Source organism: Gavia stellata, chromosome 3 (assembly GCF_030936135.1).
Source record: "Gavia stellata isolate bGavSte3 chromosome 3, bGavSte3.hap2, whole genome shotgun sequence".
Classification (NCBI taxonomy): Eukaryota; Metazoa; Chordata; class Aves; order Gaviiformes; family Gaviidae; genus Gavia; species Gavia stellata.
In genome coordinates this window covers 96,241,511-96,265,025 of record NC_082596.1, presented here as the reverse complement: position 1 = coordinate 96,265,025, position 23,515 = coordinate 96,241,511, and the positions used below count along the sequence as shown (strand labels likewise).

General features: G+C 38.9%; 1 protein-coding gene across 1 annotated transcript in view; it reads right to left on the bottom strand.

Moving 5' to 3' along the window:
- The window catches only part of KIF13A (kinesin family member 13A), a 116,857-nt gene that overhangs the window by 20,015 nt on the left and 73,327 nt on the right, over window positions 1-23,515 (bottom strand). The window contains exons 13-26 of the mRNA XM_059815868.1: window positions 22,517-22,651; window positions 21,236-21,366; window positions 19,357-19,443; window positions 19,081-19,247; window positions 13,231-13,441; window positions 8,376-8,538; window positions 7,576-7,716; window positions 5,752-5,901; window positions 4,208-4,372; window positions 3,385-3,558; window positions 2,685-2,836; window positions 2,432-2,564; window positions 2,162-2,308; window positions 1,095-1,133 (exon numbers count right to left, since the gene is read on the bottom strand). Of these exons, the coding sequence (XP_059671851.1) occupies window positions 1,095-1,133; window positions 2,162-2,308; window positions 2,432-2,564; window positions 2,685-2,836; window positions 3,385-3,558; window positions 4,208-4,372; window positions 5,752-5,901; window positions 7,576-7,716; window positions 8,376-8,538; window positions 13,231-13,441; window positions 19,081-19,247; window positions 19,357-19,443; window positions 21,236-21,366; window positions 22,517-22,651 (1,995 nt within the window). The remainder of the gene's footprint in view (window positions 1-1,094; window positions 1,134-2,161; window positions 2,309-2,431; window positions 2,565-2,684; window positions 2,837-3,384; window positions 3,559-4,207; window positions 4,373-5,751; window positions 5,902-7,575; window positions 7,717-8,375; window positions 8,539-13,230; window positions 13,442-19,080; window positions 19,248-19,356; window positions 19,444-21,235; window positions 21,367-22,516; window positions 22,652-23,515) is intronic.

Here is a 23,515-nt window from a genome sequence, read left to right as displayed (position 1 = left end):
GCCTCAGTTGCTGAACAGAATTATACACCATAGGCTAATTACTTACAGAAGTGGCAATCAAATTTTTTAACAGCATATGGAATAGGAAAAACAGGTATCATCAGTTGATCATAAGTTCTCCTGAAGATTAGACAGGTCAGTACGCCCTCAAACCTGCACAGAATTCCATTGCTAGCAGCTGCTATCAGTGCAATTAAAAGATTTCTCATGCAAACAAAACCCGTCATGCAATCATGCTTTGTGGTATCACAGAAAATCTGGTTTGCTCTTCTCTGTGATAAGTCAGGAAGCGCATAAACAGCCCGCAAGAAGTTAGTACCTAACTGGTATCTTTGAGATTGTTGTAAAACCTAATACATTATCTTAAGGGATGTCAGCATTCACACCTAACTGGTTTTACTTCTGTAAAGCTGCCTACGAGGAGTAAGACTTCCATGTAGAGATCTGTAATGTGGTTTACTTTTTTAGGCATTTCCTCTTTTGCCCTTTGTCGCCTTTTAAATGATTCTTCTATTATACTTTCTAAACTGTGACTGTCCTATATTTACTTATGACACAAAAAGCTAGGCTCAAGGTTTGGTTTTGTGTGGATAAAAAAAATTGCTTCGCTGAAGCTTCTGTATTCCCCACACTCCCATCCTCCCCTCTCTCCCCCACTAGCGTTTCAGAAAACGGCACAACTTAAAAGGTTACGAAGTTTTCTTTAGAAAACAAAAAAACCCTATGCTGTAGAATTTGGTAGGGAAAGATGCCTGCAACTGCAGGTGGTTGTGCTCTTCCCTATGATATTCACCGGAAACTGTTTTCATTCTAAATTAAAGTTTCTAGGCTTTTATTCACATAGCAATACATATAGCCAGTTAGGAGAGCTGACTGCTGAGTACTAGAGAAGAGAGCACACTGCAAGAGTATAAAGTCACAAGGTAAACTGAAATAGCAGTGTTTTATAGCCCAGGTAGCCTCTTAAATGCACAGCATATATGTATCTCGAAGCTGCTTTTGCTTGCTCCAGTATGCTTATTCATTTGAAAGTTGCTGGCTATTAGCATTAGCTGTGCCCCATGCCACAGGATCGACAGCAACAGCAGCAATACCTGGTAACTATCCATATCACCACCATCATCCTCCTCCTTCTGGTAGGAGAAAATAAATTTTGTAAAACACAAAAGAACATGCATTTCTCTCAACAGAAACTCACAGAAATACCCCAAAATACAAATACAAACATCTCTGCCACAAACAGACTTGTAAAATTTTAAAATTACAACATTCAAATAAGCAAAGTCTTATTAACAGGTAGAAACAGATTTTTTTTCATTACAGACTATAGCATCTCATCCATGATTTGAGTATTAGTGAATATATTTATTAAAAAAATCATAGAATACGGTGCCAGAAAAAGGACTGAGCAAGCATATCGCCAATCTTCACGTTTTACAGTTTCATCTGTATTTAAGGCTACAATTACTTGTGGTTCTGAATGCAACGCTTCTGACAAAAGGCACCTCACTTCCCTGGGTGGCCCATTCCACTTGCTCTTTGCCATCGCTGTTAAAAGCATGCTTTATTCCCAATATGAATTTGTCCAGTATCAGTTTGAAGCCATTTATACTTAAGAACTTTTTCTCCTAAATGAAATAGCCCTTTCACATTCAGTGATGGCTATTCCTGATTCTGATCAAGTAACAGCTCAGTCCTTTTTGAAAAGATAAACAGTATCTTCGCTATAAGACATTTTCTCTATTAATTTTCTTTTTAGCTTTTGTGTTCCCCCCCCACCCCTCCCCACCCCCGCTTTTCTCCTCCTCAACTTTCACCATCCTTGTAAAGGAGGGAAACTAATGGAGCTAGGAATCTACTATTAATCACCTCTACACACAAAGGTAAAAACAATTTCCATATTGTGGCTGTTTTGTGTATATGCAAATACCACACTTGGCTCTTTATCAGTTATACATTGAGTTTTAAGCAAAAAAAGCAGCAGACTTAGCACCATATGCTCACATTATACGTATTAGCCTCAAACACATGTAAAACTGCCAAATTACATATCACATATCAGTCTGCTAAGGTCCTTTATGGAAATATCTTGGGCTGGCTCTAGAACAGCCAAACAAAACCAAAAAAAATAAATCAACGCATGAAAAAATAACTGTCTTACCTGGTAGCTGTCCAAGCCCCTCTGCAGTTTGGTTGATCTGGCAGTCACACCACCTATAGAGACTGAAAGAATTGCTTCTACCATGAGAGGCAACGTTCCTGAATGTTGTACGGGTTTTACTGTCACCTGAACTCTGCGAGAATGACCCTGAACAGGTAATTGAGAGATAGAAAAAAGGATAGAGAAGGAGAGAGAAAAACAGAAAGAAACTAAGAATAAAATTAAGAATAAATTTAAACATGAATAAGACAACAGGGAAAAGATACGTACCTGCCTAAGCTGGAAAATCCCCCCTGTGTTTACATCTTTTGCCTGATGGAGTTCAACTGCAGTATATTCTCCCATCTCATTCAATTCTTGTATGGAAATCCACATTTCTATTCTTCGAGTTACTTCATTCCACCTAAAAAGACATCCCACAAAAACTAATGGTTGCCTCACCAAAGTACATTGTGTGCACCACAAATATTAGAAAAAGCCTTTGGAAAGCTGATAGAAGCATTCATGTGTAATTTATGTGTACCTGTCTCTCAGTGTCCTAGTTTTAGCATGAAGAGAATCAACTTCCCAAACAGAGCTGCCGTTGCCAGTACATCTGTGACCCCACACCTCAATAGCAAGAGCTCCTTCTGAAATGAACTCCAAAAACTCCTCTGTGACATTCACCACGTAGTCCTGACAATGAGAAAAACAAATCACAGCCAATCAAACAAAGTAACTGTATCGCTGGTGTGTCCTTACAAACTAGTTGCAAACAACTAGCTACCTGCATGGTGAAACCATACAGTTTGGATCACAAAGCTAGACTCCGGTCAAGAAAGTTGTGAAACATATCATCTCAGCAATTCCTGCTTTTGCATACTGCATTGCATGCTTTGAAAATTTCCATAAAAACGATGTCACAGCTCAAATGATCTTTAAGTTACTGAGCTTACCAAACAAGTATATACGACTTGTCATTATATAAACTGTAGTTTCCCCCATGCATTACAGATGACATCTGACTTTAAAAGACCCCTAATTAGAAGATTTTTTCATTTTGCTGCATTCTGAAGAGGTGATGAAGTGAACTATTATGACATTCTAAAGTATAGTCAAAAGTCATTAGTTGTATGACTTGATTCCTTCCTTCTTCCCCCAGTGAAATAAGGCTCAAATTCTAAATAGCTTATCTCAAACATACCATCCAGCCGGTAACACTGTTTCATAATAACAACAGTTACCTTACAGTGAGAGAAGGTCACTGTAAAGTGAGCATCCTTGCTCTGAGGTGAAGGCACATCTGGATCTACCACTGGTGCCGCCACTGTTGACTCGCATTGATCCCAAAATGTGTATTGACAAAAGACAAAGTTGGAGAGATTAGGTGGCAGTCCGGTTGCTTCTTTTATTTTTACCTGAGGAGACAAAACAGATGTTCTCATAAATATTATTTTTTTCTTCTTCAACTGTAAGTTGTTCAAAGCCTAAATATTTAATCCAGAAGTACCAACAGCCAAGAAGAATTTTTAAAGGACACCTCCAATTGCTTTCTAAGGTTGTCCCTACTTCGGAAATCTGTATTTTGCATATACAGAAATGCAGATGCAAGGAAAGCAGTTACATGCATCTAACTAGCCCACCCACGGTACATGTTTTCTTTGAGGAAGCTGATAAGCTCAAGTGGAGAATAAAGCACTTTGTCACAGAAGAAATGAAATCCAGAACCACCCATACATACTAGATTAGATGATCAAACAAACCATAGGAGATGGTTACACAGAAAAACTGTTTCCCCTTCTGTGTCTGCCAAGAAGAACAGCCCTTGGTAATGTCAGTATTTATGATGTAGACCTGCATATACTAGAAACTAATGCAAATTCATTCAGCCACTGGCAACCACAGCCAGTTAGACTGACCTCCACCGAACTGGAACAAGAGAAGTCTCTTTTCTCTTTAGAGAATTTTAAGCAAGCACTAGCCTACATAGCTTAGTACTTTACATCAGACCAACTACATCGTTACAAAGGCCTGAAACTATTAACTCCATCAAGTGTTCTCACTTACCCTGCAGGAGAGCTTTTTCGCTCTGTGAATAATTTCTCCATTATTATCCATGACTTCCAGACTCCCACTCTCACTGGAGTTCTCAGATGAGTCATCTCCTTCTACTACACGTTCTGGGACAGACCCAGTGACTCGCATTACTTCAACATGCAACCGTCCTGCAACCTAAGGCAAGACAAATACTAAGAACCTGTGCACAAGGGACTTAAAGACATTAAGATGGTAAATACCTAACTCTAGGAGGTGTGCGGAAGCAGAACTGAACAGCTCTCAACCACCAAATGAAAAGTAACAATGTCAAAAAAAAGAGGCGAAAGGAATAATAAAAAAAAATATTTGTATGCAGGGCTACCAACCTTTTTAATTCACACACAACAGAAAAGGCGTCCAGTGTCATGACTGTACACCAGAACCTTAATATGCTGGGTTTTGCTCAGTCATCTACATTGATGTCATGGTTTAAGCCCAGTTGGCAACTAAGCACCACACAGCCGCTCGCTCACTCCCCCCCCCGCCCCAGTGGGATGGGGGAGAGATTAGGAAAAGTGAGAAAGCTCGTGGGTTGAGATAAAAACAGTTTAATAAGTGAAATGCAATAAAATAATAATAATGATAATAAAAATTGTAATGAAAACAACAACAAACAAGAAAGGCAAGTGATGCAAATGAAAACAATTGCTCACCACCCTCCGACTGATGCCCAGCCCAAGCAGCGGTCCCCCGGCCAGCTTTCCCCCTAGTTTATATACTGAGCATGACATCCTATGGTATGGAATATCCCTTTGGTCAGTTGGGGTCAGCTGTCCCGGCTGTGTCCCCTCCCAACTTCTTGTGCACCCCCAGCCTACTCGCTGGCAGAGCAGTGTGAGAAGCAGAAAAGGCCTTGACTCTGGGTAAGCACTGCTCAGCAGTAACTAAAACATCCCTGTGTATCAATACTGTTTTTAGTACAAATCCAAAACACAGCCCTATACTAGCTACTATGAGGAAAATTAACCCTATCCCAGCCAAAACCAGCACATTCTCCACCCCTTATTCCATACCATTTATGTCATACGCAGGTCTCACACTATCCAACACATTCTCATTAACCACCATCCCCCTTCCCATCCTTTGATACAATACACATATAACATTCCCTTAGTCTATGGACCACCCCTGTGAAATGTCCGTAAAACGTCCATAAATGTCCAAAAAAATGTCCCTTGAGTTCATTTAGTCCATGACTTTGGGCTCCATCAGTTATGGTGGGAACTCCTCCCCTTGCTCCTAGCCTGGCTAGCAACAAGGGGTTCTTGTTATAGTAATTCTACTATTTTAGTAGCTGGGCAATTGTAAACAATTCAACAGAAAGCAATTTGCAATTTGCAAACCACTTACTCACTGGGAAACAAGACACTAAGCATCATTTGCTTGTTAAAAAATGCAGTGTACATTAAGTTTCCCAGCAAAAAGCCATGTTACCCCCGCAGGATGAGCACTAGATACACATTGCTTGCGGTATACATTGCATAGCTATATGTTAGGGCACTGCTTGGCTTTACCTCTCCCTGCTGGCTGATGATGGGCACAGCATACTGCAGCTTGACATCATAGAAAAGGCACTCCAAAAACACATTGGCCACGCCGATTAAGTTGTGATTCTCTTGGGCTTCGTAAAAAGGATCACCTCTTTTGCCAATCAGCTTCCTTATCTATTTTCAAGATCATAAAAGTTGTGTCAAAAACTGTAAGCGTGGGAACACAAAAATCAAATAACTGCATAGTGTAAGATCACGGCACGAAAATTAAGTCACTACCAATTTTTTCCATTCCTTCCTGTTACACAAGTAGAGAAAGGCTAGGAGCATATCACAAATCTGAAGTGAAATCTTTAAGGTGAGACAATATACAATCTTTACTATGGTGAATAGTAATATAATGACCTACAATTTTAGCGGTGTCAAGACAAACCAGATTTTACCATGAGCAAGCACAATAGCCTCTGATTTCAAAAAGTTTCACTTTAATTTTTCTGCTGTTTACTCTTTTTAAATGAGAGGACAAATCATCCCCAGGCTGAATAGTGGTCTGTCCGCCAGGTACCACTACAAGGGCAAAAGAGAAGGTGCAGGATGACTCCCACTTAGGGCTAGAAGCACTGCCATGGTTCCCATAGGGCTGAGATCACATCTACAGCATTTTCTATGCAAGTACCCCATACGCAGCCACAAAGAGTTCATGCAGGTTCCTGGCACTCCTCGGTGGACGTGTTAGCTCCTTCCCTTTTCCTCCTCCTTCGTCTTCAACACATGCATTTGACCTACATGTTTCTATGTAGCACATAGAACACATGCATTATGGATGACATATGTCATAGCAAGGATGATCCTGGGTCAGGCAGACATACTAACATATTCAAAGGATGTGCTATCAGTTCTTACTAATGTCAGCAGCAAAATCATCGTTGTCTTCAATGGGCACAGATGAAGTACTTGACCTCCCCTGTATTATGATTTTAGAGATTCCCATTGTCCCGTCCAAGGCATGTAACAAAGGTACAACACATGTTCAAACATATCAAGAATCATTCTCAAATACAAGTAATTTAGGTGCTCCCTATCAGCCACGAGACAGCAAGATGCACTTCCTACGCGCTCCTACCTGGATACTTAGAGGATGTCTTCTGGAACACCAACATTTCTCTCTTGCCAGTAAACGAGCAAGCTTTTGACAAGTCTCACGCTTATTTCTCAAGGATAACCTACCACTTAAATTCTCGGGAAACATCACTTAGTTTTAATGGAGATACTGATGTAGACTAAGTATCTTCAATTGATTTCTTCACTCCTTTAAGGTTGGGGGATATACAAATGAAGTTACAGAATATTTCACATTTTAAGATCAAGTTCTACCCCACTAATGTGCTTTGCACCTTGAATGTATCTACTAAGCGGCATCCTTGCTAGCTTTGATACTGACTGCAATTTAATCATTTTATTTCTAACGCAGCTTGCTGCTTCCATTCAGAGCTGATGCCTATCTGCATGGCACCTACATTATGCCAGGTAAACACATGCTCCTAGTGGTATCATGAGTCACTACCTCGGCACAATTATATCTGACCTCAGCACGCTTATATCTGAGGATACAAGTGAGGATAGGACATAGCTGTGTTTTATTCTGCATGGGCATTTTGAATATTTAGTATTATTCACAGGTTTTTGGGGTTTTTCCTTTGTTTTTGTTTTTTGGTTTTTTTTTTTTAAACCACAATACCATACCCTTTCATATACGAAGTCATTGCACTTCATCTGTACAACATACTAAAAGGGGTTAAAAGAAAACAAACTCATTTTCTGATCCCTTTCAGAAATTACATACAATACCTCAGGAATCTTCTCCTTCCACTCTTGATAGAGGTCTCTCATGTCAATCAATTTGTTCTCTAGTTTCTCAATAGTCCACACTTGAGTACCTTTTCCTTTTCTTCTCACTTGAATAGCAGGCTCACTTACTATTGCACCCCTCTAAATCAGAGGAAAAAATAATCACTGCAGGAAAGGTGCATGTAAGTACTTTAACTCTTCACTCAAATTGCATTCCTAAAAAGGAATAAAATACAGAACATACAGCTTCCCTCTGCATGCCAGCCATACTATCTCTGTCCTCAAACACAGCATACCCTATACATCTCTGAGGATCCAGATCTCTTTGTCCTCAGACAACTACCATTCACACCTGAACATTAACACTCTCAATCAAATCACTTAGGACAAGCATATTATCCTAATTGCTATCATTACATTTACAGTAGCACTAAAACTAGAAAACCCTTAAGACAAAAAAATTGTAGGCATCTGTAACAAAAACCGGTAATTTTTGCAAACATACCTAAAATGCTGGTTTTACAGCAACAGAACACAAATGTCTGTTCACAAACTGCATGAGTATATGGTGACTGTACACTTAAAAGAACAGTAAGAGCCGTACTTAATGCTATGTTCCCATTTTTACTTACAATTATTCACTTTCAATACATTAAAGTCAGGTAGCACCCATATTTTCCCTATGCATAATCTAACAAAAGTAACATTTAATGGCCTCAAGTTAGATGAATGTTATATAAGTCTACATATTTCAGATTAGCCATAAAACTACCTTTTCCAGCATTCTTTGCTGTCATTACCTTTTTGTTGGCACTGAGGTTTTCAGCCGGGATCTGAAGTGTTACTTGATAATCCGTTAGCTTACTCATTTCTTCTGCTAAGAAGTTTGCTTCTCTCACCAGTGTATTTGCCTTTACTATCTGCTCTCGAAGTTTAGCCAGGCTCTGTCGAAACAATTCATCCCTGTGGTGCAGTAGGTAACATGAAAAATACACAGAAACCTATTTCTATTATTGGAAAGCTGCAAACAGATGTGCTAACAAAGACTTTTCTGAAACAAGTTTAAGAAAAAATGCTGTATAGCACTATGTCAGCAAACATGAAACAAATGTCAGACAATTTTACTGAGGAAAAGCAGTGATCACGTATTAAACAAATATGTTACTGTTGAGGTAAGTCTAGCACAGCAATGCCCAAATAAAAGGGCACAGTACTATGGGAGATGTTACAGTGATGATTTGTTAAAAGCCCTAGGGACATTCCCAATTTTCAAGAAATTAAATAATTGCAGCTGTCTTGGTCTTTAATCTGGAGTCCTGTTCCACAGAAACTACCAGTCCCAACATGTGAGACTTCATCTTGATAAAACCCGCTTTTCCTCAGATCATGATGTTGGAACCTGCAATCACTGCAGGCCACAGCTTTACATCACAGCTAGGGCTCTGCAGTGCTACACACACCCCAAAACTCCCTCCATATGCTTAAGCTATCTCAAGTGTACACGTTAAAAATACAGTAAAATAAAAATCTTAAGTCCTATATACGCAAAATACCTTTTAAGTAATAGATGAATGAGCACAGGTTAAAGCTTGTGCACTCCATACAGTTAACAGTCTCTGGACAAATTCCAAAGAGCTTTCCAAGGCCTGTCTGAGCAAATCTGTTCTAACATAACACCTGGCAAACCTGCTACGACACATACTGTACCTGCGATACGAAGACACGCTCTCACCTGGGATTCTCATCTTTAATTTGCCTTTTAAAAGTATCACGACTATCCTCTGAGCAAATGCAAAGTTCCCCTTTCTGCCTTCCTTTGTAATCCCAACAGCACTTACTGTGTCTCATCATCTTCATAAAACTCATGATCAAACCTGAGATGTTTCAGCAACCAGCACTCTCCTGGATGATATTTTTAGCTTCTCTATGCAAAGTCCTACTGAAATACAGTACACGTTGTGCACATACACTTCTCATTTCTACAAAATCCATTACATTATGGACAAGCGTAGGAGGAACAAGCAAACTCACAGGCCTTGCTGTGAATACAGGCAAAGTTTGCCTATTTGCCTTTTCAGATAAGCTTAGATCTTTTGTATGTCTTTACAGCACAAACCACAAACAACTGTTAATATGCCTTTCAGTCCCCAACAGAATTCTTCTGGAGTGGCTATCTTTTTTCCAAATATCCCAAGGAACAGCCTGGGTAATTCAAATTGCACTCTGCTGGTTCCCTGATACCGTACCAAAGTGGTAAGCGACCAGCAGTGTTAGAAGCACCCCGGAATTTTAGTGCCTTCAACATGCTAAAACATGCAGCTTCGTCTCTCTCCCCTGTCTGGCCTAAGTTTGCAACAGTGGTGGGTTTTGTTGGATCTTAAATAGCTGCCACTATCAGCGGATTTTTAGTCCACTTCTTCCACATCTGCTCCCGGCATTATACGGAAAATTCCTTTCCCTCTGCCTCTTGCTTCTGTTACCCAGGCTATCAAGATGAAATGAGCAATTCCAGACCATGGGAGTGACACATTCCACAGACAGCTATAATTTTGAATTCACCCAGAAAATGAAGGTAGAGTCAAGAATTACTCACTAAATAGTACTTAATACAGAGACTGCATTACACCTGCAACCACTGCGAGACAGCTGCCTAGCTTGAGAAACAGAAGGCAGCTTTGATCTGTAAGTGCTGTAAGAGCTACAGTCAGTCCCTTCCTTGATCCAGGAAACCGGCATCTGGTGAGCTTTTTGGGGAGGCTCCCACACCGATCTTGTCTTAGCTAGGTTCTTGAGAAAGGAATGGTTTAAGACTAAGGAGGACTTCTGAGTAACTCAACCAATTATTATGGGTAGTTCTTATTACAGTTGTATTTTCTGTATATAACTGTGCCAGCAACCTTCCAGAAACTTAAGCAAAAAAAAAAGTTTCAGATAGGAGTTCTTAATTCTTACTACACAAAATATATGACAAGCTCCATCAGGATACAAACCAAAGCAAATACCCACTGAACACGAAATCCTGAAACAATCGTTTAAGCCAAGCAAGGGAAACCTACATCTGACGCTCACAAGGCATCATTGCAGTCTCTGGGATTCCTAATGGCAGACACAGAATATGCTGAACTAAACCTCTGGTCCAGTACACCACCCCCACCACCCCCCACCACCCCCCCCCTTGCCTCAACGAATTAAATTTGTTCAAAGTTACAGTGGGTTAACTTTATGGCAACAGGTTTTAACGCCAGGTCAGGTATCATCTGTCCTTCCACAGTCAGCATAAAGCCAGAAAGAACTCTGTTCCATGTGTTCTAGCTGATCTGACAGATATAACCACACACTATATCCAATACTTAGCAAATTCATTTTGCTGCCTGATCCGGTAGAGCTCAGCTTCAATTGCAATGGAAACAGAACGACAGCTAAAACTCCACTGATCAAATCCTGTGCAATCCAGACACTTGGATCTTCTGCACGTTCTTCACATCCAGTCTTCCCATTTTTTCTTGCATTCCTTGCCCTCTGGCCAGTTGGCTAGTAAACACCCTCTCAGCACCATGTTGCCATGCTTTTACAGCAGAAATCCCTCCAAGATTTTTTTTTCTGGTTTCTTATTTAAGCAGATTCCATTTTTTTGCCTTTTTTCCCCCAGGACGCCCCAACCTCTTCTAGAACTATAAATAAGTAAAAAGTATACCTAAGAGGGTCTTCTGGAGGACAGGAAACCGATAATTAGTTTTTCCAGAGAACTGCTTATTCAATGACAGTGCCACCAAAACATTATCAGACTCCTTACTGATCACTACAAAGAGCATTCATTCTCCTCTTTTTTACAACACAGCAAACTACAGTCTTCAAGTGTTCAACAGTTAGAGTGAGTAAAGCATTCACCCATGAAATCCAGAGGCAAAAATGCTTGTTCAAAGCACAGCTCCTCCTAAGAAACGTCTAACAACTAGTGAGAAGAGAAAGCTGGCAGAACACTTAGCCTTGGTATCACTCCAGATTCTCATTTATGTCATTACATGGTCGTGGCGGTTGGTTAACTTTAAGCTGACCAATAACAATTTTCTTCTTCTCGGCTCTCACGGACAGGCAAGAAGTTTTTTGCTACTTCCTTTTCCCTTCTGTTGCATCTTTTTAGAGGTATGGCTTCCCTTGCCAATAAGCCCAGTTCTCATCTCTGCTGCTGAAGTGGGTTATCAATGATTTCTTGATGGCCTTGCTGTGCTCAAAGCAGTTCTGAATAGCAATGATTCCAAGTAGCGTGTTTCTTATTTTGCACTCCTTCTGCAGCCCTAAAAGAGCCTGCAAATCCCAACCATGACTCCGCAATGCTTTACATTCAGTTCCCAATGATTCTGTTTTTAGCTCTTACAGGAGCAAACAATTATTTTAATTAAAGTTGAAACACAGCATTACTTCTCCCTATACTTGCCATGGAAAACATTCTAGTCATCGCTGGTGAGCGCGTCAACAGTTTGTTATTTGCTTAGTTTTTTTCCCAGGCCAAACTGGGCAGAAATTACAAAACAAAACCTTGCACAAAAACAAAACCAGGATCTGTTCTGTTTCTAACACTCTGAATTTGAAAGCTGCAACACAATCTTGGCTATCTTTATTTAGAGTCCTCTTGTACATGGATTAGTTTTTCAAATGGTGGAGAATAAAGCACAAATAATCAAAATAGGAAAGAGCACTCAATAATGAAGCTTCTGTTTTAAAAGAAAATAGATTAAAAAGAAACAAGAAACCTGTGAGTACATCTAGCCATTCTTCCTGCTGAACTAACCCAATGACAGAATACTCGTTTGTATACCGAAAACTTAAATCACCTTGGTTACTGCCCCAGAACTTCTCTCCATGGAGCTGACATCCTTCTCTCCTCAATGATACCAAGAACGAGCTTCTCTCATTGTTAAGCAGCACGTGTTAAGCAGCACATCTTAAACTCTGCTCACATCTTCCTGCTCTGCTTTTTTAACAATCCCTGCAAATCTCAGGGCAATCTTTCACCAAGGCTGCATTCAGGTGCCATGCCATTCCTCTGCAAAAGAGGCCTGTTCACCTCATGGCAAGCCTTTGACTTCCTAAACAGCCCAAACATACTCTGTTTGACTATTCTGCAGTTCTCAAAAACTCTTCTAAAGCTGAACTTACTTTTAGAAACACATACATACAACATTTGAGGACTCCCAATTTTCTGTAATTTTTTAAATGGTTTTTAGATTGCAAAATACCATGCTCTTGTCATATACTCTCAACACAAAATACTCCTTAGTGGACTCCTTAATCTGAGTTGACAAATTTACCTCTGCACTATCCTCTTCTTTCTTTCCAGAACTAACTTAAACAATAATTGATAAACCAAACATTTCAGAAGCACTTTTCTTGTTAAAAAAAAGCTATAACATTGATCAATAAAAGCTAAATTCTTAGTTCATTTGTGTGTTAAATCAAACAGGAAGATCTTGGGTGCACATTACACATCAGAACCCAGTCCTAAATGAAATGCTAATGCTTTGGTGGAGGCAGATCTTGTACTGCACATCAACTCCACAAAAAAAATATTATCAGTTTCTGACAGACAGTTCAAGCCCCATCTTTCACTCTTTGTAGTTCTTATTAATTCCTTTGTTTTAACTCCAGTATTCTCACCTCTCTTCTGTCCAGAGATTTACTTTCTGCTGTGCGGTCTGAGCAGTGTAGGAGAGTCTGTCGCTGCCATGCTGATGCTGCCTTTCTGGAGAAAGCTGCTGCCGCAGCAGCTCTAACTCACGTTCATACATCAGCCGCTGCTCCTCAAGAGCACTCCGCTTCTCTTCCAAGTACTGTTTCTCCAAGATCTGGACCACATTTTGTACTGGGTCTGGAAAAAAAAAGGGGGGGGGACGGACGACGGGACACGACCAGAAAAGTAAGAAAATGCCATTTCAGCATTACAGAACACTCATTATTTATTTGGTAACAGCAATCAACATATCCCAGAGTCTTTGCAAACTTGCAAACACAAGATGGCCATTGCCTCCCAAAACAAAAGCCAAAAAATAAATATTCCATTAAATAAAGAAATCCAAACAACAAAAAAATATGGCATGCAAAGAGGCTAGAACAATGGTTAAGACCCTCCTCTACTGCATACTTCAGTACTGTGAAGTTATAATATGTTCCAGAATCCCCGTAGGAAAAAAAGAACAGATGGAAAAGGGAACAAACTAATAACAAGAAAACAAAGCAAAATACAACGGAAGATTACATTAACCAGAGAAGGAAACGACTTAAGGAAGTAAAAAGCAATTTACTTTCTCCACTTTGGCAGAGAATGAAACATTTTGCAGAGCTGCAGCTGAAAATTGAGACAAACAAATTGTCTGACTAGCGACGCATCGCATTGCGCCAATGCGCTTCACAGCACTGTAGCAGACAAAGTACATTCTGGAGGGGACTTCTACATTTAGCTTTACAAACCACATTTCATCTCAGTTTCATCCCAGAACAAATATCCATTTGGATACTTTATCCTGAAACAACTGCTGCTTGTGTCAATCAGCTACAGTTAAACCTAAGCTGCATTCAAATTAAAGAAACATTACTCTTGCCTATTCCTGGTTTTAGGTCCAATGCCAAACCGAGCCTCTGAAAGAGCAATTCGATGGAATAAGCTCCTTCTGTATCCTATCAGTGTATATCTTCTTCATGTGTATATATATCTGAAAGCTTAAATACAGCAAAAAAGTGGTTTGCAAGAGGCCCAATCTAGATGAATATCTGAGTGACAGCACATCACCTAACAGACTGCTGTTTCTGTACATCAGAAGGGGAAGGGAGGGGAGTTCCATAGTTGGAGTGGTGGATTATTATAGGGGAAGCAACATTGCAGCTCTAGGACATGCCAGGATTTCCAAATGCAAAAAACTTCAACTTTAAAATAATTGTTTGTGATACCTCTTCCATTTTGCAAATATAAAAAAGAGCGAGCTGATGTGACTTTCAAGGATGCCAGTCTGTCCCAAAGGAGGGAGAAAAATAAACCTAGATTTAATTATACTGTCCCACTTTGGGGGAATCAAACAGAAAACAGGTCAGTGTGATTTAGTTATGAACTATCTTGCCTTCACTACCAAAACCCAGTCCTCGTAAGATTTTGTACAAGTTTTCCTGACACTACAACACTACATGAAACAAAATCTGGCTTACTATAGCATGCAATAGAGGATTCGCGTGAAAAGTTCTGTAGGGTTTTCATCATCAATAGTGTATAGGTTGGTCACTGTAACACGTACGTACACTCTCCCAAAAAACACATCCCTTGCATCTTCACAAACCAATGTAGCATCACTGTATTCAGTAATCTATAACAACTTACTTAGTACTAGAACTACTGAGACCAATTTTGGTAAAGATAAAATAATTCACTGTCTGCAATTTTAACATATATGGCTATTTAGGCAAGTCACTTCATAAAACAAATCCTTCCTATTATAAATGCCAGAGAAGCCAACAGGATCTCCAGGGTTCTGTTGTTACAATGGGTTTGTATTTGCCTCTCAGCATCCTTTTTTGAAATATTAACATTGATGTAAAGCACATCTTTATTTTTAGCAGAAAACAGACACTACTGCAAGTTGCTACTGTGGCCCTAGCCTTATCTATGGAAGAAATCACTGGCTTCACACAAAGGCATCATAAAATACCACCACAGTTGTAACTATAAAGCACAAAGTTAAAAATCGGTCAGTATAAATAGCAACCAAATAGCAAAACAGTGATGCATAAAAGGTGTCTTAAAATATCCAGAAATACTACTTTTTAGTACATGACATTCTCAGAAAGGCGGTTAGTTATTTTTAGCTTTTAAACAGACAGTGCAACAAGAACAAGTGACTTAACCAAGTTCTAATATTCTAGACTACAAACCAAGTTATTCATGTTGATGTGCATCATCATCATCCTCCTAACTTCTCCAGACAATACCGGAATTACCTTCGCATGCATAGGTTTTACTGGATAATCCCTAAAATTGCTTTAGATATGTGTAAGAATGGTTGAGAAATCAGGCATTATGCAGAGGATAGAGAAGAGGCATGGAAGAAATTAAAGCCCTCTACTGTGTTTGCAAACACAGGAAATGAATCTAAGGCTGACTCATTACGACGAGTCTTTCCTAAACTGCTCAAAGACCAGCTCAGGGAGCAGATTTCCTTAATAAAAGTTATCTTTTCAGCCACCTAGGTTTACAGGATCACAACCACCACAGGATCAAATTATACCATGGGAAATATTTGGAACATGATGCAAGAATCTAGTCTAAAAATTCCCAATTTCAATGAAATCCACTACTGTTTGGGGAAAGAAAAGGTGGGTTATGCTTGTATTCAAATGCAAAAGGTAAACTTACACTTTTTCTAAAAGTCTTCAATTTAACTTTTGAAAGAGTTTACACAGAAAACCCCCAGCCTTTCATAGTGAAAAAGCAAAATATGGTGTGAATTATAAACCACCTAGTTAGAAGACGAACAAATAAACAGTCAAGTTTTTCACAATTCAAAAGAACTACAATAGTGTTTAAGTTAGATTTAAACATCATGTTCCACAATTTTGGGTTTCTCATGCAAAGTCAAATAAATCAGGGAAGATTCCACCCAGTGCCTGCCAAATGCACAGCAAATTCCATACGGTGTTAAAAGTCCCAAGTCCCAATCCTTTACATATTTATGTGACAAGACTTCAATGGCCCTGAGAAGACCGTTCATATGGAATTAATCCTCTGCAAAATGTTACAATATTAACATTGAACCAGAAGAATGTACTTTCGCCATGAACAGCACTTAATACCTTTCTGCAATGTCACTTACTTCACATCTGGAATCTGTTAATCCAGTAACAACAATGCTGAATAAGTTCCTTAAGATTTCCTTAAGATTTCATGTAAGTGCATTTTTCCAAGCAAGCCAGAAGAACGTTATGACACAGGCTGCTTTGCGAAGTTTCATCAAAATCCCCACCCTGAGCTGTAACAGTTTTGTTTGCTTAAATGAGAAGCTGCATAAACTAATCACACTGTTTACTTAACCACTGCACCCTATACAAGAATAAAGTAAACGTCTTTGCTGCATTCTGTTTGACCAGCATCACAAACTAGCAGTACAAAGCTGATCTGACAGAATCCCCCGAAGAAAGTGAACATGCTGAAGGGAGGAAATAATCTGGGTGTTTTCAGAGTTACACATTTTCCTCAGAGCTTCTCTGGAGCCGGATGCAACATGTGACACTGTTGTACTGGTTACATGCGATAAAAACAAAAAACAAACATGTTTGTGCCCTGGAGAAGCTAGGCTATTTATTTAACGAAGGTTACAGTTCTCAAATAGACCAAGGGGGGGGGGGGGGGGAGGGGCGCGGAGGGGAGAAAAAAAAAGAACAAAGGAAAAACAAAACCTCTTGCTTTGGGTTATATCAAACCACTGATGTGAAAGAAAAATCCCAAACCCATATGTACCTATAAAATAATGATCTAATAAAATTTTTAGATACCACTTTATTCCCCCCAGGGCTTCTCCAGAGAACAGGGATAATAGAATTAACTGTCTTCAGTTATTTAGTTATTTCTTCTTCCTTACCCAATTTGTTTTTCATTTTAAGGAAGAATAAATAAATGATATTGCAATAAAGCTGCTCTACTTCTCACCCAACAAACTGGAAGCCTGTCAGGAAAAAAAAAAAGAGTGTATTTTAGCTATACCATTGAAAAGAACAGAACCTGGAAGCACTACCGGGCTTCGAATCAAAAGGCCAGCCTATGATCCTCACAGTCACTTGTTTTGTCAGGGTTTTACTATCACTTACTACTCCAACTTTGTTAAGCAGCACTTATGTGGGAGGGAGCAGAAGAGACAAGAAGCAGAATAATTGGTTATGATGCCTCTGAAACTGTGCGACTACTAACATTTGCTGGGCATTAGGGAGGAAAGAGCTCTAATGCAACAGCAGGGTCTGTACCATTCTTCAGCAAAGACACAGAAAACAACTGACTGAGACAAAAATTGGCCTGGACCAAAATCAAAAAAGCCTACTGAACTAAAATGTAAAGACACTTGAAATATTGTGAAGAATCATTTCCATCAGCTAGATAACAACCCATGAAAACCAAAAAATGTGACACACCATTCAAAGAACCCCGACTCATTGCAGACTGCTACAGTTTAGTCAAATCCCTGGTTAGTGACAAGCAGATCAAGCATCAATTAATGCTTTCAAATTTCTCCAGAAGTCTCATGCATGAGCCAATCAAGTTCAAAACCTTTGTCCCAGTTTTGGCACAGATACGGGATGGTTTGAGGCCTTAAGACAGGCAACAGAATCTTCACAAGGGATGACAACACTGAAGACCACCAGGATGGCAGATTCATCTGAAATTCGTCTCCTGGTATGAGTGAACCATAATGAGAATATTTCTGTTATCAAACAGTAATTTCACATCAACTTAAGTGACCTGACCCTGTGAGTATGACCACTCACACAAGCAATCCCATTAAAATCAAACTGTAAAAAACCTGCAAACTATTGGTAGAGCATCAAGCATAAGAAACCATCATGCTGTATTCAACGGCAAAACAGAGAAAGTTAAAGAGCAAGAGGAGACCAAGAAAAAAAGTAAATACTGTATTTCAATAAGCAAACCACAGCAAACAATGGGAATACTGCAAAGATATGAAGAAAGGAGAACAGAAAGTAATAAAACACCATCTACTGTCTTCTTGGTCAGTGACCAAAAACCAAGGTATTTGCCTCTTAAATTTTGTGTATTAAAAAAACTTGTATAAAGGATTCCGTAGTTTACCTGGTTTTTCAGCATTTCTTCACACCCTATCATATCATATTGTATGAACTACAACTTGCCTTCCTCAAACCATGAAAACACCATATTGTTTTATATATACCATACCATTCTTTTATATATACTGTATTTTATCATACGGTCCAAAGAAAGGCATCACAATAGGTTTTAACAAAGATTAAATAAAATATTGAGAGTGACCACGCATTAAAAACCACGCTAGCTGACATTTCACTACTGGTTTGTTATCATTTCAGTGTTTTTCTACTAAGGTTACAATGGTGTCAGTAATAATTGATACAAAAGGAAGGATGAAATTAACTGAGCTGTATCTGGAGCACGCTTTTGTCTGCAGTAAGTTGCAAAAGGAAGAGGTTAGTAGGACTTAGATGATGATTTGACATGATGATTACAACTCAGATGCACTGTAAAGGACAGCAGATGTACAGATAAAGTTGTGTGTCAGAGCACAAACCACCTACTAACGCGTGCGTGTCTGTATTTATACCTAGGTGCATATATTTTATATATATGCCTAACATTGTTTTTGTAAAATAACTTTTTCTGAAAATGCTCCAAAGGCCCCTGGAGCAAGTGTACCACTTGCTTTACCCAGAAATTAAGATCCATGCTGAATTTGTTGGACAATCCAAAAGAACCATCTGCCTTACCATTACTATTCAGTGTCTTCATAATAACTTCCATTTGTGCAAACTCATAGTTGTAATCTGGTTCTGAAGAAGCTTCACTAGCTGCATCCAGATCATGCTCTCCTAACGAAGTTTCTTTCTCAAGGTCTTTCAGCCAATCTCGTCGTTTCCTCTTTGGTAAGTTGATTCTGTGTAAAAATTGAAATTCAGTTTCTAAAAAGTTTATGCAGAACAGTGGAAGAAAAAAAAATAATAGGCTGAATGTAAAGAGGATAGAATGTAAATATAAACTATTACCTAAAAAAGTGGTTGTTTCCCCATAATATTCTATCTCCATGCCACAATTGAGTGACAGAACACACCAGTGCACCATTTACACAGGATCTGAAAGAAGAAAATACAACTTCAGTGAAATCCTAAAAATAAAAGATTGAAAAGTAACTACAAGATCTGGTGCTTCTCCCATCTACAGACAGTGATTTGTATCGTATGATGCACAAATCTGCTAGGTTCTCACTAAAGAATCAATGGGGAAGTTACTGGTCTGGTTTCTGCTGTCAGAATTAAACACAAAGCACCTTTCCCCTCCAGCTTTGGCTGATTCAACTCTTCAGTAAACATACAGACAAGGTTGCTTTTAGTTGCACAGTTTTCTTTAAATGCCCATTTCTCAGACTGGGTAACTGCCTGTTTCTTATAAACAGTCTGTAAAGTTGGTTGCACGCAAATCCTACTGATAAAGCTCTCCAAGATGTAAGTTAGTCAACACACAGTTGTAAAACATATTGTTAACATGCTCGGCATTCAAGTGTAACAAAAGATCCTTAGATCCAAGTTTCATTCTTTCAACAAATGAAACCTCTGTTATTAACAAGGGTCTGCTTTTGTGAACATCTGGTATACTGCTGTATGTGCATTTAGGTTTCTTTATATTTAGGTTTCAATCACAAAATGGGAAAAATGGAGCTGTCGAACTTTTGCATATGAGAGTCACAAAGCAGAACATTTGAAAGAAAAAAAAACTCAAGTAAAACGAAAAAAGCCTTTTCAGATGCAGTGTTCTGTATTCAGCTGTTTCTCTCAAGTAAGTCAACACAAACATGTAAGCATTCGATTTAAACCCAGGTTTTTTTGGGTTTTTTTCCAATTCTGGTAACTAAGTATCTGTTGACACTAGTATCTTAAGAACAGCTACTTAAGGATTGCAGATCAGGCACAAGTAAAACAAAATATGTTTTTTCCACTGCCATGTGCCTTTGTTCTTGCCAGTCCAAATGACTGATTTCCAGTACAGTAACTCTATCACCACAAGTCTGAATCCCATCTGTTTGAAATTTTGTACTGTAGGCCACAGAAGAAAAATTTAAGTGCTAAGAGGTGTTTTACTGAAGGCAGAACGAAAGAGATTGGATGTTTTAAAAGGTGTCTCTCAAACTTTTGTTTCTCATTCTAATACTAATCTACACATTATTTAGATATTTGGATTTCAGCCAGGCAGTATGACTATTAACTAGGACAAAGGCACTGCTTGTCACACGCCATTGGAGACGAAGTGACAGAGACATTGGCAGTTCCACTCAAGAAGCCACAGTGCCCCCAAAATGAAAAATAATTAAAATACAGAAGTAGAAACAAAAGGAGAAACGTGACTTCACACTGCATGTTTACTAGACACAACAGTAATTAAAGATTTAGGAAAGAATTTAAAGAACTTCAGATCTTTAAAACAACTCTTTCTCACAAAATACTGAGCTTTACAACAGGAACTACTCACGAAGCATGATTTATCCTCCCCCAACAAGACACAGACTACGTTCCCATTGCACGGGTGGGGATAGCCAGCAGCGTCTCAGTAATCCTGTTACCACCCAAGACACAGACAAGCAATGGTCCCTCATTCCTACTGAATACCTTCTTGCGATGGTTTATTCTGAGCCAGATCACTGATAGCCTGTTATGCTGCAGAGCGGGTGGGTAGGTGTGTACACGTGTGGGGAAATCTCATTTTAACGCTGAATTTCACTTCTAAGTATCTGTTTAAGTCACCTATTCTGAACCTACTCATTGATGACAAAGTAAGATACTTCTGACTACATAAAATAAAAAATGCATGCAAGTTATCTTCTGGTAAAGAAAAACAAACACTTCACTGGGAAATGCTGTTGATCTTCCTTACCTTGCATTTTCTTTTGGTGTGAGCGTAACTTCTCCGTCTAAAGCAATATCAATCTCACAGTGTTCTGGTTGGATTCCTATACCAAAGAGCTGTATATCCTGAGAGGTATCTGCACCAACTCTTGTGTGATCCTAGAAAATAAGCTGTTACTAAGAGACAAGCAAACTATCACTGTTTATATAACTAAGAAAATATTAGCTGAAGCACTGAGACTGCACAATCTATGTGCTCTCCTTTGCTAAGCACTTCTATAGAGCAGAAGTGGTGCCACAGCAGATTTGAAGACCGTAAAGGTCACACACAAACTGTTCCGCTCTGCGCTTTATCTTCATACAGTTTTAGATAAAGCAAAATAAAGCAGTTGACACACAAATTCTGATTTAAAAATATTCTCAGACTATCCTTGCATACAAGCAATAAATGCAAATAGTGAAGAAAACCAGCCATGTCATATAGGTATATACAACAGAAAACAGCTATATAGTAACTCAAGTAAACATACTAACCTCTACATAATTTCAAGTCTTATTGTAAATTCTGCTGAAATGCATTACTTTGCTGTTGTTAGAGAAGTTGTGCTTAATTTGCTACTGTTCAAATACAGAAGCCCTATCTCAGCCCCTAAAGCAGAAAGTAACTAGAAAAATAGACAGGATAGTCTTTCATATCTTATTGACAAGGAGCTCACATTTCCTTACAAACTTACTAGGTTTGTATTTGACACTCTTTCACTCTGACACGAGACTATGCTGAACAGAATGGTATGAAAGCTAGTGGGGCACTAGGAAAATACATTTCTGTAAATTTTTAAACAGTGCTTTTTTTCTCTTTCTCTTCTTAAGCTTTTCTGTCGTCAAAGACTACATTTACTCTTACTGACTACTACTAAACACCATCTCTTTATGATTAACTCACTGAATATTTAAAGCAATCCTTAGTTCACTAACAGAAAGAAGCATCTAACACGAGGCTCTCACTTCAAGTTCAGTCCAAAAGGCAGTTCTATTCACATCCTGTCTGGAAAAGCTAGAATTTATCTCAACACTGGCAACACACTGAGCACTTCTCCCACGGCTGGCAATCAGGAGATCAATTAGGGAAACAATGAAGCTGAACTGCAAAGGGAGAACAAAAGCCCAAACAGTAGGAGGAGGCCTATCCTGTTTTGCTGCAACTGTCTTAAAAATCTAAATACACTCTGAATAACAAATTGAGCCAGAAATTCAAAACAATAAGCAAGTGTCCTTTCATTCTGTGTAAACATCCTGTTCACATTCTTACCTTTAAATAGTAAACCAAAAGCTCATTGAGCGCAGGGTCTGCATTCAGGTTCACCAGGTAACACTTGTCATCCCCAACCTTGATACCTGAAGACTCAAGGGAAATTCCCATGCTCTCTAGTTGTCTTTGCCTCTCCTGCAAGCACAAAAATAGGTAATCTTGCCTGCTGCAATATGTAGAGACAAGCACAGCAAGTAAATGAAAGCAGAGCAACTAAAGCTGAAGATGCACATGCTGAACGTGCATTCTGTATATCGCTACCAGAAACAGAACTTTAAACATATGGTACTTGACCAATGTCTTATAGAATTTATTTTTACACACCAACAATAAAAGGTTAGCTCTAATCCTCAAACACCTGCTCCCCCAAAGTGACACTTACTTACCTAAGCAGTACTATTATTAGAGCTACTCATAAGTAACACAATGCGGCTTTGAACCTCTATGTTAGTTAAAAACTAGTCTCAGTTGCCATTACTTCAAAGATAATCGTAGTCATAGATAATTTAGAAAATAGCATGCCACAGTTTAGGTTTATTCTTTTGCAGTATTATTATAAATTCAGCTAAAGCATCTAATCAGTCACAGATGTCTTTTGCTTTGCTACAGTTTGGGGTTTGGGGTTCTTTGTTTGGCTGGTTGGGTTTGGTTTGGTTACTCCCCCACCTTTTTTTTTATTTTTTTTTTTTTTTATTTAAACAGTGGTTGCACCAAAGCATGCTTCTCTAACATTAAGACTAGAAAGGGAAACCAAGCTATAGATGGTAGAAATGATGGAAAAGTACACTGGAACCCAGAAATCTTATTTTAAGTACAATAATAATGAACAAACATTACCAAATATATGTACACATTTTCCTTCTCTGGTTAAGAAGCCACTAAAAGCAAAGCAAATACCACTCAAAATTCTGATCCTTATGTAATTCTTCATTTTCTTAGTCACTTCAAGGGAAACATCCAAGATCCCACCATGGTCTTATAAATAAATGTGCTGCCCAA